This window comes from Schistocerca serialis, chromosome 8 (assembly GCF_023864345.2).
Source record: "Schistocerca serialis cubense isolate TAMUIC-IGC-003099 chromosome 8, iqSchSeri2.2, whole genome shotgun sequence".
Taxonomy (NCBI): Eukaryota; Metazoa; Arthropoda; class Insecta; order Orthoptera; family Acrididae; genus Schistocerca; species Schistocerca serialis.
Window position 1 is genome coordinate 184,115,109 of NC_064645.1, and position 18,510 is coordinate 184,133,618.

Genomic DNA, 18,510 nt, shown 5'->3' on the forward strand with positions numbered 1-18,510 from the left:
TGTGACTTATTAAACTGATAGTTCGGTAATTTTCACACCTATCAACACTTGCTTTCTTACGTATTGGATTTACTATGTTGTTCTTGAAGTCTGAGGGTATTTCACCTGTTTCACACAACTTACTCACCAGGTGGAAGAGTTTTGTCGTGTCTGGCTCTCCCAAGGCTATAAGTAGTTCTAATGGAATTTTGTCCACTCCTTGGGCCTAGTTACACCTTAGGTCTTCCATCACTCTGTCAAATACTTCATGCAATATCATAGCTCCCATTCCATCTCCATCTAAATCCTCTTCCATTTCCATAATATTGACTTCAAATACATGACCCTTGTATAGGCCCTCTATATATTCCTTCGACCTTCCTACTTTCCCTTCTTTGCTTCAGACTGATTTTCCATCTGAGCTCTTCATATTCATACAAGTGGTTCTCTTTTCCCCAAAGGTCTCTCTAATTTTCCTGTAGGCAGTAGCTATCTATAATTCAAGAACAGTCTTAATCGCATTTATTATTGTTATAATACCGCCAACCGGTTTCAACTCGACATAGGGGTCATCTTCTGGGCGTTTACACCATTGGTCAACTGCTGGTGTAAACGCCCAGAAGATGACCCCTACGTCGGGTTGAAACCGGTTGGCGGTATTACAACAATAATAAATGTGATCAAGACTGTTCTTGAATTATTGATTAATCATACTAATCACTGCTTCTCTCCACAACCATGTTGTCCAAAAATCTAAGTAGCTATCTAACTCCTAGAGACACATGCTTCTACATCCTTACATTTGTCCTCTAGCTATCCCTGCTTAACCATTTTGCACTTCCTGTCGATCTCATTTTTGAGACGTTTGTATTCCTTTTCACCTGTTTCATTTACTGCATTTTCATATTTTCTCCTTTCATCAATTAAATTCAGTATCTCTTCTGTTACCCAATGATTTCTACTAGCCCTTGTCTTTTTACCTACTTGATCCTTTGCTGCCTTCACTATTTCATCTCTCAAAACTACCCATTTTTTCTTCTACTGTATTTCTTTCCCCTGTTCTTGTCAGTCATTCCCTAATGCTCTCTTTGAAACCCTCTACAACCTCTGGTTCTTTCAGTTTATCCAGGTCCCATCTTCTTAAATTCCTACCCTTTTGCAGTTTCTTCATTTTTAATCTACACTTCTTAATCAATAAATAGTGGTCAGAGTCCACACCTGCCCTTGGAAATAGTTTACAATTTAAAACCTGGTTCCTTAATATCTGTCTTAGCAATATATAACCTATCAAAACCATGTAACACATCAAAAAGTAATTCAAAGACCAACATTCAATTACAAACTTTTTGTTATTAGTGCGAACAGTCATTTGTTTGGTGCTGAGGTAGAATAATACATGCTAGGTAAATATACCATACACAGTAAGAAGGGAAAGATTTATTAAATCTACTTAAAACAGCTAACTGAAAGGAACTTCAATAGCTAGACAATTGGTCAAATAACACAATTACCTCATATTCTGCCTGAACAATTCTTTCCTCTGAGAATGTTCTACGTCACTAACATAGCTCTTCTTGTGGATGTGTTTGAACTCTTCAAATGCTTTGTCTACATGTTTGTCATAATTATGGACAAATTCTTTCATTGGATTGAAAGTGTATATGTGTTTACTTCCAGGTCCCGGGAATGATGTGCACGTCATATCTGCAACAAAAGACAGAATTAAATGATCAAAGAAAGAAATGGCACATACAAAAATATGCATGTACACAAAACAGATTGTAAATGTGGTAACATCCTATTTTTCTTAGTGTCAGGACTAATACTTTCACAATGGTTTCAATATACTCTCGCCAGATAGTTTAGATAAACAGAATTGTGACCGACATACTGCATTATTATTATTATTTTTATTTTTATTCTTTTTTTTCCAGGGAAGGGGGGGGGGGGGTGAGGGAGGGGTAGGGGAGGTGCATACTTGAGAAGGGTTTGCATGTAACTTAAAAAGTAGGCAATACGGTGAACTACAATAGTCTGTTGGCTGGCTCCTCTTACTTGACTTGTTGAAAAATCAAAAACGAAGTTATTTGAATTGATGTATAAAAAAAGTTGCAATAATCGTGAAATTCACATAATTAACAAATCACCATTAGCATGTCTTTTTTTATGATTTCAACTGCTAATACACTGCCTGACAAAAAAAAGAAGCACCGTTTAGTGTTGTTACAAGCCAGAAATGGGTATAAGAAGAGATTTGAACATCATCACATATTGATCAATCACTGTGATGACACAGATATACCATGTACTTGGGTGAGAAAGCTTATCAGTTCCTGACATATCGAAAGGGGAATATTTTTTGGTCTTTATTTGGCTGTCTGGTCAAATAGTGTGATATCCATATTTGAGAGGCATTTTGATGTGACATTGGTCCAATGTTGAACCACAGGGGAATGCGAGACACGCATATTCATTGCCACGGTTCCATTCAATCACATCTGACCGTAACAATGGAGGATCACTGTATTCTGCACCTTGCATATGTTAACCCCTTTACATCTGCACATGCCATCCGAGGATAAGTAGTGGACTCCCTGCAACATTCTAGTCATCTCGCATCATTGGTCAGAGACTAGGAGCAGTTCGGTTACGAAATTATTGTTATGTCTATAGGCTGCTGTAAAGACAACACAAACGGCTGCATTTGGAGTTATGTCATGATCCGGAAGCATGGAATGGTGATGAATGGCATCGCACTGTGTCCAGTGATGAATCATGTGTAGCACTGTGCTGGATAATAATCATTGACAAGCATGGTGGCAAAGTGGGGAGAGGTCTCATTCTTCCAATGTTGTGAGAGGCACAGCGGTGTTACTCCTGCCGCCATGATATGGGGAGTCACTGGGCTTTGATCTCATGTTATAGCTTGTAGTGGCTGAGTGATCTCTGCTGGCCCAACAGTATGTCACAGACATCCTCCTGTGTTACCTCACATGCCATGCTACAGTATCACTGTGCCATTTTTCAACAGGAGAATGTTCATCTACATATATTAAGTTTGTATACCTAAAAACAAAGATGATGTGACTTACCAAACGAAAGCGCTGGCACGTCGATACACACACAAACATACACACAAAATTCAAGCTTTCGCAACAAACTGTTGCCTCATCAGGAAAGAGGGAAGGAGAGGGAAAGACGAAAGGATGTGGGTTTTAAGGGAGAGGGTAAGGAGTCATTCCAATCCCGGGAGCGGAAAGACTTACCTTAGGGGGAAAAAAGGACAGGTATACACTCGCACACACACTCATAGCCATCCGCCAAGTTTGTGTATGAAATGCGTGCTGTTGACCTGGTCTTGTGGCCAGCAAACTCCCTAGATCTGTCCTGAAACAACTGTGGGACCAGCTCTACAGTCAATTCCACCCCAGTGCAAATATAAACGATATACTGGATCAGTTACAACAGTTTGGGCTAACTTGGCACAGGAAAGGATATAATGTATTCATGACATCTGTCCCAACTATAGTAAAGGCATCCATGCCAAAAGGGATGCAGCATCACACTGATAAGTGGGCTCATATACTGCCAAGTTCCTTCTAAATTTGACTTGAGATTGTAATCACTGAAATAATATCACATACCCTCACAACGGGTGAAGTTTCACTCAACTTCTTGATCCCTCCATCTCTCCTTGAATTTTGCTATAAAAATTGAATAAAATGTAACAAAGTTTTACAAATGTTGAATATTGCTCTTTATGAGTCTGCGGCAAGTAAAACAAAGATTTACAATGGTATAGGCACTTCCAAGATGACTGTGGAGAAGTTCAAGATGACTGTTTTCCTGGACACCTCAGCACATCAACAACTGATGAAAATGTGGGAAAATTGAAAGAAATGATTATGAACTATCATTGAATCACAATCAGAGAAGTCACCAATGATGTCAGCACGAAATGAAATATTTTTCAAAGTTTTGGGTATGAAACATGTGACACCAAAATTTGTGCCAAAGGTGTTGAATTTCGAGCAAAAATGACAGCGAAAAGACGTTGCTCAAGACTTGCCAAATGAAAACAACAATGCAGAACTACTGAAACATATCACGACAGGTGAAAAAACACGAGTGTACAAGTATGACGTTGAAACTAAGGCTCAATTGTCCCAGTGGAGGCACCCTGGATCACCAAGACTGTAAAAAGCTCAGCCACTGTGGTCAAAAGCGAAGATTTTGCTCACTGTTTTCTTTGATTTTGTTGGCCAAGTCTGAATCATCTCCAAAATGCTCATTGAGTATTAATCACAGAACCACCGTTACAAATAAATTCCTCCACAACAAATACACGATGCTCACCAAGCCACGCCATGGCACACTGAAAATGGCTTCCACACTGCTTTCAAACAAATCACACTCCACATCAGTGTCCTCACAACAACTCACACACTGGCTATGTAAAAAGCAAGAAGTTTATTGCCGGACCCTGTACTCAAAACTTCCATTACACATTTTACGGTCAGTAGCATAAAGGCCATTTACTGTGCCCAGATTTGTTGGAATTTACGTGTAGGTATGAAAAAGAAAAATGCCCCGCACAGTGCAAAAAGCGACAATGGATGAGTAATATGGACTGGCCAATGAGGGGGTCACTTGCACTTTGCAGTTGTATGGGGAAAGGAGGGGGGGGGGGGAGGTGCTGTGGACTCCAAATAATAAAGTACGAACTTATGGTAGCATTGAAGAGCCACGTATGAACATGGTGTCTGAAAAGCTTTTGAAAGAAGCTGCATAAATTTTCAGTGAGATCTCAGTAAAGTTTCAATGTGGTGCAGAGATTGGCAACTTGCTCTAAATGCTCAGAAATGTAAAATTGTGCACTTCCACAAAATGAAAAAAACGTAGAATACTATGACTATAATATCAATGAGTCATTGTTGGATTGAGCCAATTCATACAAATAACTGAATGTAACGCTTTGTAGGGATATGAAATGGAATGATCACACAGGTTAAGTCACAGGTACAGCAGGTGGTAGACTTTGGTTTGTTGGTAGAATTCTGGGAAAAAAAAGTGAAATCAGTCTACTAAAGAGACTGCTTATAAATCACTTGTGCAACTGGTTCTAGAATATTGCTCAAATGCGTGGGAGCCGTATCAAATAGGATAAACAGGGGATATACAACGTACACAGAGAAGGGCAGCATGAATGGTCACAGGTTTGTTTAATCCATGGGAGACTGCCACAGACATACCGAAGGAGCCAAACTGGAAGACTCTTAAAGACAGGCATAAATTGTCCCAAGAAAGTCTGTTAGCATAACAGAATGTACCCTCTGCCATGCACGTCGTGATGGTTTGCAGTGTATAGGTGTAGATACAGAAACCATGTTTTGCAATTTCGTAGTGAGTTGTTTAAATGTATAAGCTGTTTTAATACCTGACACTGCATTGGGGGGGGGGGGGGGGGGGGGGGGAGACACGTCTACCAGGAAATTCGAAAAATGAGATAACTTATTACAGGGAACAAGTACAGTTTGGCATCTCGCAATACATCAATCACTTATAATCAACCCACAACAAGCAAAATGACGTCAATGTGCACTTATATGGACATTTGTAACCAGGTATCTCATCACGCCACAGTAGCTGGTGACTTCAATCTACTGAGTGTGCTCTTGGATGAGGTAGCTGATGGGAGTAATTGAACATACACTGACATTAATTGCTTTTTGCTCTGTCAGCTAGCAGACAGTGTCGTGTTTATGTCTATAGGTGCACAAGTGACATACTGAGTTAACAACTGCTGGAATGTTAACTTCAACTGAGATTTAAATCATCTGATTTATTGACATGCAAAATACAGTGTGTTTATAAATGAGTATTGGGGTTTTAATGTTTTATAATATATATTATATTAAACTTACAGTTATAAATTATATGTCAAATGAAAGAGCAACTCAGTTTTACCAAGAACCTTATAAATGTTCAATGTGAGCACCATTTCTCACATGGCACAAATCAAGTCTGTACCCAAGCGGTGGATAGGATGCAAGGGGCCCAGTGACAGGGCTTGCTTTGCATGGCCTCTACATTTACTCAACCTAATGCCATGCGATTTTTTCCTTTGAGGCTTCATCAAGGATTGTGTGTACGTGCCTCCGCTATCAGCAGACCTCCCTGAATTAAGAAACCGGGTCAATCACACCTATCAACATTTGGGAAGAACACACCCAAAATCAGTTCTCTCTTTCCTGTCCAGCGATTTTGTGCAGCATGCAGTGATTTACATTGATTCTGTTCATGTGATTTTTAGTTACCAGTGTCAGTTAATCTATTTTGCTTAGTTACTCAGAAGTGTATTATATCGCAAGAAAGTGCACAATGCAAAGAAGAGAGATCCTTAGAGTAAAGAGTGTTCGCTTGTCTTTAATGTGATTACAGCGCAGTTACAGTGTTCTTCCGGGATGAGCCACGTCCCCCACCAGGTCGCTGCTCGATCACGAGTTTGTCATCACACTACAAGTTTCACTGCATGACAGACAGGGCAAATCATGTTAAAAAAGATAAAACAGTTATTTTCTGTCACGTTAATGTTCTGTCTTAATGTGAACTTTTTTCAAAATAGTTTTCATAAAATCGCTAGTCAAATCTTGTTTGACAAGAAATACTTACTTGCTGGTATCTGGAACACATTCGGATTTGGTGGGGAATCTGAATATTCATCATATTCCAGATAGTAATGATCATAATGAGAACCAAGAAGAGAATTATAGCCTTTCATCTCATAACGGACTGGAATAGCAACCATATTTTGAGGTGGTTTTTGTGCTGCCCCCTGCAAGAGAGGGATGAGGCTGCATTACTATGAAATTTGAATGCATGCTTCACTCTTTTACACACACACACACACACACACACACACACACACACACACACACACACACACAAAATTATATACTTTACGACTATAAGCTGCATTTTTTCTTTGAAAAATATAAAAATGTCCAGTGTTTGATATAAAATTCCCACCAGTCATAAAAATGTCCATATATTTGATGCCACAAGAAATGTATGTTTTATCTCACAACATTGGATTCAATTGGCAGCAGCAGTGCATCAATGAGACGAACATGAGTTGTGGGAATTCACAAGCTTGCTAATACTGTCTCCCTCCCGCCCCAACACCACAAACCCAGAGCACTGTCTAGCCTATAATGTGTCATTGCAGTCTACAGTCCCAGTGAAACTGATTTGTGTTATCAGAAACAGTACAATATTTTTTGTTAGTAGCTAGTTTCATAATGGAAAAAAATAAAAGGTATTCATATGATGCAGGCTATAAATAGAAAGTAATAGCATATGCAGAAGAATATGGAAACAGCAGCTGAGCAGCATTTCGGCCCTCCACAGTAGAAAAAAACCATTCACAATTGATGGGCTAGTAAAGAAGAACTGAAAAACATAAGGAAGATTATATGTGCAAATATATAAAGGACTGAATGCAAAATCACCAAAACTAGAAAATGGCATACTGAAATGGATTCAAGGACACCATCAAAATGGCAATGGAATTAATACAAAAGTGATTCAAATAATACATGCTCGTGAGCTAACGCTACAATGGGCCTAAAGACTCTAAAGGGTGGAGTTGGTTGGTGCTACAGATATATGAAGCATCTTGGACTTAGCATGCAAAACAAAACCAAAATATCTCAGAAAATGCCACAAGGGTACGAAAACAAAATATTATCTTTCCATCAGTTTGTTACTCAGCATCAAAAGAAAACCAGTGTGAAACTAAACCAAATAACGAATATGGACAAAACTCCTTTGACATTTGATGCAAGTAACAACTGTTGCCATTAAATGTGCCAAAACTGTAAAAACAAGAGGACATGAAAAAATGCACTACAGTGTTGTCCTTTCATGTTGTGCTGACAGCACTAAAGTTAATGTACTGATTATTTTCAGGTGCAAGAAAGGCCAAAATCTTATGAAATTCCGCCAAGTGGTGGTGTTCATGCATGTGACAAGGATGGGATGGACAAGCCTGGGAGAGAAGGGAAGGTGCTTTACTGAAAAAGATCTTTCTTCTTGTGCTAGATCAGTTTAGTATTCATTTGAAAAATTCTGTGAAAGAAAAATTGAGATGGGGAAATATAGAGCTTGCTAATATTCTGGGAGGACTTACTTCACAATTGCAACCTCTTGATGTTTCAATAAATAACCAGTTTAAAGGGTACATGTGAGAGGAATAATAGATGAAACCTAAAATGAACTCGCACCGAAAGGAGCTTTAAAATAATCTACTATCAAACAAGTGCGTCTGTAGATAAAACAGTCTTAGTCTAGAATGAGAGAAGACGTTATTGTTAAATCTTTCAAGAAGTGCAGCATAAATAACACTCTTTGTGGCAATGAAGGCCATCTTACATATGAAGAGCACAACAATGATGACAGAGAGGATGAGGAAGAAGAAGAAGTAAGTTCAGATGACACTTTTCAGGGATTTTAAAGGTCAGTTTGGTTTTATAATATAAAATCTTTTTTTAGTCTAGCTTTGTAACCTAATAATAAAAATGGTAAGAAAGTCATTTAAAAAAAACTGCTTAAAAATTTAAGTGTGTCATAGTCCAAGCACGTTATAGTCTGTAAAATATGGTATATACACCTTAAGAATTATATGCAAGAATATTTCACTACTGATATTGGTAAGAAAGGTTTTTTTAAACACATCCCCCACACACTCAGAGTAGAAGTGATTAAAACTGACACCATGTACCGTGTGATCATTAAAACATGAAAGGATGGTAGGAAAAGATAAATAACTCTTAAGTTCACGGTTGACTTCGCATACCTTACAATTAAGATTCAACAATGATACAGGTATATTTATCCCAAATACCAATTGAGATTCAACAAGGGAACAGTTATATTTATCCAAATACCCTCAATGCACTCAGAATATCACATCTATGACAAAGTTAAACTGAATCAGAAAATGTAAAATATTGTTGTACCATAACATAATCTTAGAACAGAAAATAAAATTTCAGGGATACCTTGTAGTAGATCCACATTGTGTATTTGTTCACTTTGGCTCCAACTTTATCAACAAATCGCCACTTCTCACAGGACACTCCATTTACAACTTCTTTGCCAATAAGCTAATAAAGAGGAAAAAAAATTAAAAGATACAAATAGTATGTCAAAATATAATTGTTCTAAAAATAAGTAACATCTTCCTCCTCTCCTAACAAATTTCAAACACACTCATTACATAACGCATATGTAAGTTAATAATTACCTGAAAATCTGAAAGATCTGGTAGCACAGCTTGTGGTTCAATTTTAAACTTGTCAGTCCCATTTACTTGGAGGCATGTCTGCTTGTTTAACTGAGTGTCAGTAGATACAGGAGCTACCTTTATGCTTGTCCCATATTTTGAAGATTTACTCAGTTGAAAAGTTTTCACCATATCTGCAGGCAATAAAAAATGTACATTTGCACCTTCTAAGGCTCAGACACAGTGGTGGATACAGAAAAACCTCAAGGAGGGGGCACTAAAGATATCTTGAGCTACCTTTACTTTTATCGTAAAAAAAAAAAAAAAAGAAATCAAGTCACATGCAAATTTTAAGAAAGTTTTATTCAAACTGATTATACGTATATACAAGACAATCCCATCTTATGATATAAAAAAGTTACAATTGTGGTTCTCTTTCTTAAGTGATTAATTCTATGCACCTATTCTTCCTGGCAAATTGGTTATTACATCGTCAATAGGACAATCAATGTCAGGATGAGTGTTCAACAGAGTTAAGCCATTGTCGACCTCAGCCATGACTTTGTACATCACAATGTTGAAAAACTTCTTTCTACTGTAGCAATAGATGCAGGTAGACAAGTAAATATTTTGTACAGCGTTGCAAAGTAGGATAGTCAGATCTAGGACAAATAGACAACTTATTATTTATTCATTCTTCAGTCTTAATATTTCTGCTTCTGAATGTAAACTAGCTTCCTATTTGGCAAATAGTCCATATTTGTAACGCTACATATCAAAGGTTCTCTGTACAAGAAATCAGTAGAATATTTGTGACTTTTCTTGAACAAATACCAGACAGAATAACGTGTCTAAATCACTAAAATTGCCGTTAGTTTTTTCGTAGATATGTGTTAGCTATCTATGTGCCAGACAAACGTATAAAATACAATGACGCGGACACGCGTGCTACACAGGGAAGTACAACTACTCGTCAACTCTATTCAGTTGAGTCTGTCTGACGAACGAAACGAACAAATAGCGTGAGGGCTGACTGGAGGGGGCAGTGTGGGTGGCAACGCAGGCAGCCCCGCAAGGGGGGGGGGGGGCCATGTGCCATCCCCCCCCCCCCCCATATGTACCCGCCACTGCTCCAGGAAGCAGCTATTATGGTAGCCAAGTATGTGTTGCATGCACATGGTTTCGTTAGATGAACCTTTCCTTAGGAACAAAACTGAGTTTCCTGTTGAAAATGAAGAGCTCAGTCACATTACCCTCTTGAGATAGGAGGAGGAGGAGGAGGAGGAGGAGGAAGAGGGAGGAGAATACTAAGAGTTTAATGTCCCGAAAATTACTTTGAGCAGAAAGTTGGAGAACTGACTCGTGAGGGTAATATTTCAGACCACACAGTAACTAACAGACCTGAGCTTTTCAAATCAGTTAATGTAAAGGAGAGCATTCTTATCATAAGACCGTTATAGCATCACTGACTACACACGTTACAAGGAATGTGAAAAAGGTTAGGAAAATACTGTTGTTTAATAAGCCTGATAGGAAACGAATTGCAGAGTATGTGAGTAGCCAAAGTCAGATATCCTGTTCTGAGGATGAAGATGTGGAACAAAAATCCAGAAACAAAGTGCCTTAGACATTAGCTCTGTTAGAAAGTTGCTACGAAAGAAAAGAGAGCTTAAGCGAGGTCAAAGTCCAGTTCATAAACAAGATGAAGAAATCAAAAACGAACATAAGAAGAGCAATGCAAGATGTGTTCAATAATACCATAGTAAAAGTTTGCCAACTGATATGTCTAAAAATCATATGAAGTCCTGATGCTAAGTCTGAAAGTCGATTGAAATCATCCCGTAGTTTGTATTTGGAGAAAACGTATGGCCTACTTAGTGATACTATGTACAGGAAGATTGATGATGACCCTACAGCATGTGTGCAACAGAAGACGTGTACACTCCTGAATTCTTCCGCGTTACCTCCAGAGACCTTCAAGCGGTTAAGGCCACATAGCATCATACCACCAAGGCTGTATGGTCTTCCTAAAGTGCACACATAAGGGCCTACAGTGAATAATATTGATGCCCCCATAAATGGTTTAGCCAAACATCTGCTTTCTTGCCGACACCAATGGTTGGCAAATGTCCACATAATATACAGAACTCAACCAATTTTATCAACAGTCTGGGGACTCTCCACCTTCGTAGTTCAGATGTTTTCCTGAGTTTTGATGTAGTATCTCTCTTGAAAAAGGTACCTCTTGCTGATTCCTTGGTACTAATTGGTAAACAATTTCAGTCAGGCCTCATTGTTTTGTTTCGGCACTCTCTTTCCTCAACCTATTTTTTGTTTAACCAAGAATATTTTGAAGATACAGACTGTGTCACCATGGGCAGCCCCTTGTCTCCCTGGTGGCTAACTTCTTTATGGAGGATTTTGAGAAAAGAGCACTTGACTAAGTTTTTTGGAGGTATATGGATGATACTTTCATACTGTTGCCCTACGGAGAAGATAAGTTAGTGGAGTTTTTACACCATCTTACCTCTATTCATGAGAACATTCGATTTACTGTGGAATCAGAGGAAGATGGTTGTCTGCAATTCCTGGATGTTCTGGTTAGATAGAAGACGGCTCCCTGGGACATTCCATTTATTGTAAGCCCACTCAAACTGATTTGTACTTGCACTCTTCAAGTTGCCATCACCCATCCCAAACCATGAGTGTGCTTAAAACCCTTGTACACAGGGCCCATACAGTGTCAGATGCAGATAGTTTACCTAAAGAGTATCCACATTTAAGGGCAGTGTTAAGAGACAATGGCTACTCGACCCAGAAAATTAAGAGGGCATTCTCAGCTAAAACCAAGAACCCGGAAATGGATACAGAGGAGAATGCGCCAGCAAAGTCCCTAGCTTTTCTTCCTTTTGTTGGAAATATTTCCTTCAAAATAGCAAGGATCCTTAATAACTTTCTGGTGAAAGTGATTTTCCACCCACCAACTAAGATTTTGGACCTGCTGGGATCAGTAAAGGATAATTTGTTATAGTAGAAGGCAAGAATTTACCAAATACCTTCCCAGTGCAGTATGGCCTATATACAACAAACAACACGCGCAGCAGAAGAACGTTGCACAGAATATAAACGTCCCACTCACATTCTGCAACCCAGCAAGTCTGCAATTGCGGAACATTGTATCTCCATTGAAATTCAATGGAGTATGACAAAACATTAATTTTGGCCACAGCAACATTTTTTTGGGACTCCATTATAAAAGAATCCATTTAAATATGCATCGTGGAAAATCTAATATGTGATTTGCTCCAGACGAAGACGCAAGAATACTTTGATGACTGTGGCAAGCGGCAACGCCGAAGACAACTGATCCTTCCAGTTCCACCAGCGAGTGCACTGCTGCCGGGTGGTGTGGTCCTTCTGTCACTGCAACTCTTACACACACGCGGTAACACTATCAGCACACTATATAAGGCAAAGTGGAGAACGTCTTCATCAGTCTTTGATGGCTCACTTGAAGATGACTGTCAGGTGTCCAGTTGAAATATTGTGGAGTGAACTTTACGACGACCAGGTGTAAACCCAAAATCTCTTTGAATATTGTCTTTTCAGTACCTTGTTTACTTACTCGTTTGTGAAGCTAGTATCGAATTTAGTGATTTTCAAATTCGTATCAAATGTACAGTTATTGACGAATCAATTCTAGTTCTCTCCAAGAAATGTTTTTGGTATGCCCAACTGAGCTTCAAATTTTCGAAGCAACCAATACTGCAGGTGATAAATCAATGTCTACATCTTGATCCCTCTACCCCACACAAAATGTAAGAGTAAAGGAGGACAACTCACTGGACAGTAGAAGCATTGAGTCATCGGTGTAGCAACAAGCATGTGACATATATGTGTATCCAGTTAGTTGTCTCCATTACTCCTAATTTATTTACTGTCACCCAGAACTTTCCTTACCCTATTGCCTACATAAAACAAATTCTAATTCCAATTCAACAGATTTATACTACAGTACCTTTAGGCTGCCAAATAAACAAAAAATGATCTTTTTATTGCTCAGTTGAGTACTAAATTGGCAATAAGTTGCTCAGTGCATTCTTCAACTCAAAAGCAAAGTTCTATCAATGTCTGTTCTTTCCGACATCTCTGAAACAGGTGATAATGAACAAAGAACACTATATCTATAGTGGGCTAAATCGAGGTGTGCTTGGATAAACAAGGCAGTAAAGGCAACTGTTCTCGAGAAGCAGAGCATCTGGGTTCAAGTCCTTGTCCAGCACAAATTTTTACACGACGCCGTTGCACTTAATGCAATGCCCTTACACAGCGAGATCTGAAAATTTATCTTTCAAAAGTAACTAATCTGCTGATTACAATTCCAAATGGAGAACAAGCTACCACTTACCTAAGGCAATCAGCAGTGATACACAGAAAAACTTATCCAACGAATGTATTTTTTCAAGTATTAGACACATGCACACATACTGGTACTTATTTCCAGACACACACTGGAAAAAGTGAGCTGTGCTCTAGTTGTTGGTGGCAGCTAACAACTTTTATAACCATGCGTGTGTGTGTGTGTGTGTGTGATTGTGTGTGTGTGTGTGTGTGTGTGTGTGTGTGGAGAGAGAGAGAGAGAGAGAGAGAGAGAGAGAGAGAGAGAGAGAGAGCTTCCAAAAGCTACAGAAGTGCACAAGTAGTTTGGGCACATTTCTAAATTCATCTGTAGCCAAGTAATTGCCTTTTCATGTATTTTAATTACTTCTATTTTGGGTTGTCATGTTGTAAAAACTGCTTGGTTATACACACATAAAAGTACAAAAATTTGCAAAATCACATCAACCAAAAATACCTAAGTTTATTAAACCTTGTATGTAACCACAGTACGCAAATATTTGATAAGTATTTTCAAGCTCATTTTCCCATCTTATCCAGGATAGGTAAACAAATAAAACACTATCCACTACGAGAAAATATGCTCCTTGAAACGAAATAAAAATAAAGATTAATTGAGGTGATAATATTTAGCAACACATCAGAATTTTACACAAAAAGTTTAGATGCCATGTTAACATACTAATTACATCTCTAACTCTCTCAAATAACTGACCGAGCAATGTGGCACAGTGGCTAGCACACTGGACTTGTATTCAGGACAACGGCGGTTCAATCCTGCGTCTGACCATCTCGATTTAGGTTTTCCGTGATTTCCCTAAATGCCAGGATGGTTCCTTTGAAAGGGCACAGCCAACTTCCTTCCCCATCCTTCCCTAATCCGATGAGACCGATGACCTTGCTGTCTGGTCTCCTCCCCCAAAGAACCCAACCCTCAAATAACTGCTGCAACTTCACAGCATTCATAACAATTAACTTCTCCATGAAACTACTAAATGGTACATATAGTTTGTCTTAAATTACTGTAGCTACAAAAAAGTTGCAGATTATCACAATCAATTTTTCTGCAATCTTGACCTCAAGCAGGACAAAACTGGTGAATCACTGAGCCTTGAAATATTAACAATGTGATGAGGATAAAATGTGTGCATTTAATACTAATATTTCCCTCACATTACTAGTACATACTAGTAGTTTCAATATTAAGTAATCTCAAATCTGGCCAAAAACTGACCGAGATGAGAATCCATCTGCTCAAGACTGATGACATTAATCTCACAGTATTCTATTATACCAAATAATATTATATGGTGTGCCAACAGGATAGATTTTGCTGTTTAGCTCTGCCAGAATCCTTTGTGAGGTCATATACAGCTTCATATGAGCATACTGCTTTATGAAAGAAGAACAGGAGCAGTTTATTAGTTCTGCTCTGAAAACTGAGTTGATATTCTGCTTTAATCGCCTTTATTGAATTTTGCTAGAAAACTGGAAAGGGTGAAAAGGATATATAGCTTTCTCCAACTTTTATACAAGGCTATCACTGCAGTACATTTGAAGTTGCTATTGTTTATCATTCAGAGGCTTGATTTGTGTCTTTATTCCATATTTGCAATTACTGGAGTATGACATATTAACAATAACACATTTATGACAGCCATCCAATTATTTGTATACGAATGAATACAATAGGCAATACATATAAGTCAGAAACATCAGAATTCAAACAAGCAGAAGTATGTCAAAATAAAGACAGAAGCTGATTAAACATTATATAAATTATCTGGGCGTAGAAAAATATATTTGAAACTTACCTCCATAATAATCAATTCGACTGGCCCCCTGCTTCAGGTCGAACCATGCATAAAAAGGTTCTTCAATCTCGGCATACGGTATATATAATGTCCCTCTCACTGAGTAACTATCACTAAAACTTGGAGGACTAGCACAGTACACTGTAAACCACCACAAAGACAATTAAGTTCACATGAATGTAGGCCTACATGCTAGGGTTAAGGCAATAAGAGATCACTTACAATATAATATTCACAAGTGAAAGTAAATCTTTGCCATGGGAGTGCACCAGTTGTCTCACAAGGTTGGTGACATGAATTTTATTTTGTACAATGTTCCAATTGTCACAGGGATGTATCTTATGTTGTGTGTGACTTGCAGACTATACTTAAAAGCTGCATTGCGTAGTTTCGTATGAAGTAAAGGCAATAAGTTTTCTTTCAGATAGCTATTTACATTACTATATTGTCGGCGCATATTAAAACTACTTTCTGTTCCCTTACACCCGAGAGTTCTAATATTACTTTCCTCCTGACTTTCGGGCCAACGACAACAAATAAAATAGAAAAGGTAAACAAACTGCAATGTGTATTTTGCGAAATAACTTACCTTTCACGATCAGAATTAAAACGAATACAGCTTTTAGAATCATTATGATCAACGATTCCGACTTCTACTTTGCTCAGTGGGCGAATATTGTACTGCGTCGCCTGCGACTGTTATGTACCCACGGTGCCTTACTGCCTTTATTTCCTGCTTGCCCAACACGTGATGTCTGTTCACCGTCACACAGATACTGACTCAACCTTTTATCTCTATTGTCTCTTTTTTCGTCGTCCCTCAACGCAAGCCAACAGTGGCATGTCTGAAATGTCTGACACTTCTAAACGTCAGCATAAGTGCAAGTAGAACGACGAAATCATCTACGCAGCATTTCTGCAGCTGGCGTTCCCATTACAATAACAGAGAGGGACATCACCGGTGCTTATCTTTCTTCATGCTTCATACAAAATTGCCAGTCATGCTTTCAAAAACATCGTCTCACGCCTGTCATTTTGTACTTGACCCCAACACTCAAGTCCTTATAGCGCGAGTATGGGTATAGTAATACGAACTTTAAGGTAGGCTTAGTCGTAATGCACTAATTGCCCATGGTCAATTTACTCCTTCTACTATAGTGAAAGGGAACCTTTTGTCAGTACTCAGTAATGTCAGCTTTGTTATGACTTTCTGACTGCAAAATACAGAAAAAAAAGAACTGACATACGTTCGAAGTAATCCTCTCCGCATTCTTGAAACTACCCACGTCTGTTCCGTGACAGGCTTATCCAATTTTCATGTTACAAAACAAGAAAAATAGATTTGCTATTTTTTATTCATTTCATAAAATATTGCAGCAAAGAATTCGAGCAATAATTACTTGCGCAGAAATTTATGAATGAGTTCATATCGACAACTTCGGAAGTAAAACCACTAAACCAGTGTCGGAGACTTAATGCCGCGTTGTCTGCATAAATATGTATCAAGCAATAAATGTACCTGTTTATATGAAAGGATCATCCAGAACTCGATGAATCCGTTGTCGAAAAAAGACTAAATGCGAATTTTTATGTTTTTATAAATGCAGACTTCAGTTAATGGAGATTACTGAGAGTTTTATCAGCAACAAGCCCCTTCATACGCCTACTCCCACGGATTTTATAACTTTCCGGAAATTTATTTATTGTGTTGTCCTAAAGAAAAGTATATCGGCTTGTTTTACATGTTTTCATTCTCTGTCATCCAATCGGCAACAGCGAGCAGATATAAATACGCATCTTGCTTGCAGAAGGCTTTTTAAGGCTCTTGGATCCTCACAGTACTTTTATCTCTGTAAGAGTTTTTATTGATAGTGTTTCCAACAGAGTACGAAAGATTTGCGCCCACATAATGAGCCTGGCCTTATCCAATAAATTTAATGCAACACCAGCTCAGCGCATTTTTCCAGAAGAGTGAAATGTGCCGTTGTTAAACCCCTCTTTAAGAAAGATCATAAGATAGCTGTCAATAACCACTGACCTGTTTCACTGCTGACGTCATTTTCCAAAATGTTTGACAAGGTGGTGTATTCTATAACAGTATCTCACCTTAGCAACAATAATATCCTCAGCATATCACAGTTGGGGTTTCAGTAGGGTTCTCAACTGAGAATGACATTTACATGTTCACTCACCAGATTTTACAAGCATTAAATAATAAAATAGCATCAGCTGGTGGTATTTTCTGCAACCTGTCTAAGGCATTTGATTGTGTGAACCGTAGTATTCTCCTAAATAAATTGAAGTCTTGCTGGATTGATGGTATAGCCAGCTGATGGGTAGCGTCATATCTAACCAAAAAAAAAAAAAAAAAAAAAATGCAAACAGTTGTGCCTAGTAGTTCTACCAATACAGTTTGGGGACATAATTCTGACTGGAGATAAATCACATACAGTGTTCCCAAAGGTTCAGTCTTAGGTCCACTATTGTTCCTCATATATGTAAACAATCTTCCATATCCTATACAACAAGCAGAATCAGTTCTCTTTGCAGATAACACTATTACTGTATTCAGTCCAGTCATATTCAAATTTATTCACCTTTAAACATTTTACATGTAATCATTGTCATATAATAAAAGTTACAGACACATTGTATACATCTGTATGTACATGTATTTAACGAGACAAATTGCCTGCGTAATATTATATTTCTAATTTTGTAATATACTCCTTTCACAAAATGTACCATCACAATTCAATATCATTTATTGCACTCTCTAGAAGTTCTTGAACTGTATAAAATACCAGTACCTTACTTTTTATCCATTTTGCTACTTTTATTTTAAATTTATCCATGGGCATAGAATGTGCACTTTTGGGTAATCTGCTAAGAAATGTGGGTGCTAGATACTTATATCTGCAGTGAATCTTTGATAGTCTGGCAAACAGGATGTCAATTGTAGTCCATTTCTTGTATTATGTGAATGCATTGCCATCCTAAGGTCAAAATTATTTAAATTTTCTTTGGCATATA

General features: G+C 38.2%; 2 protein-coding genes across 3 annotated transcripts in view; one reads left to right on the forward strand and one right to left on the reverse strand.

Annotated features, from left to right (window-relative positions):
* LOC126416724 (digestive cysteine proteinase 1) overlaps positions 1 to 16,309 on the reverse strand; it is a 74,830-nt gene extending 58,521 nt beyond the window's left edge. The window contains exons 1-6 of the mRNA XM_050084538.1: positions 16,067 to 16,309; positions 15,478 to 15,618; positions 9,287 to 9,459; positions 9,042 to 9,146; positions 6,652 to 6,814; positions 1,491 to 1,683 (exon numbers count right to left, since the gene is read on the reverse strand). Coding sequence (XP_049940495.1) covers positions 1,491 to 1,683; positions 6,652 to 6,814; positions 9,042 to 9,146; positions 9,287 to 9,459; positions 15,478 to 15,618; positions 16,067 to 16,109 — 818 coding nt within the window. The 5' untranslated portion in view covers positions 16,110 to 16,309. The remainder of the gene's footprint in view (positions 1 to 1,490; positions 1,684 to 6,651; positions 6,815 to 9,041; positions 9,147 to 9,286; positions 9,460 to 15,477; positions 15,619 to 16,066) is intronic.
* Positions 16,310 to 16,322: 13 nt separating this feature from the next.
* Positions 16,323 to 18,510, forward strand: part of LOC126416725 (ethylmalonyl-CoA decarboxylase-like) — a 61,470-nt gene continuing 59,282 nt past the window's right edge. For both annotated transcript variants that reach the window (XM_050084540.1, XM_050084539.1), the window contains exon 1: positions 16,323 to 16,578. Coding sequence is in view for 1 of the 2 variants with exons in the window: in XM_050084539.1 (XP_049940496.1) it covers positions 16,553 to 16,578 (26 nt within the window). In the remaining variant the exon portion in view is untranslated. The remainder of the gene's footprint in view (positions 16,579 to 18,510) is intronic.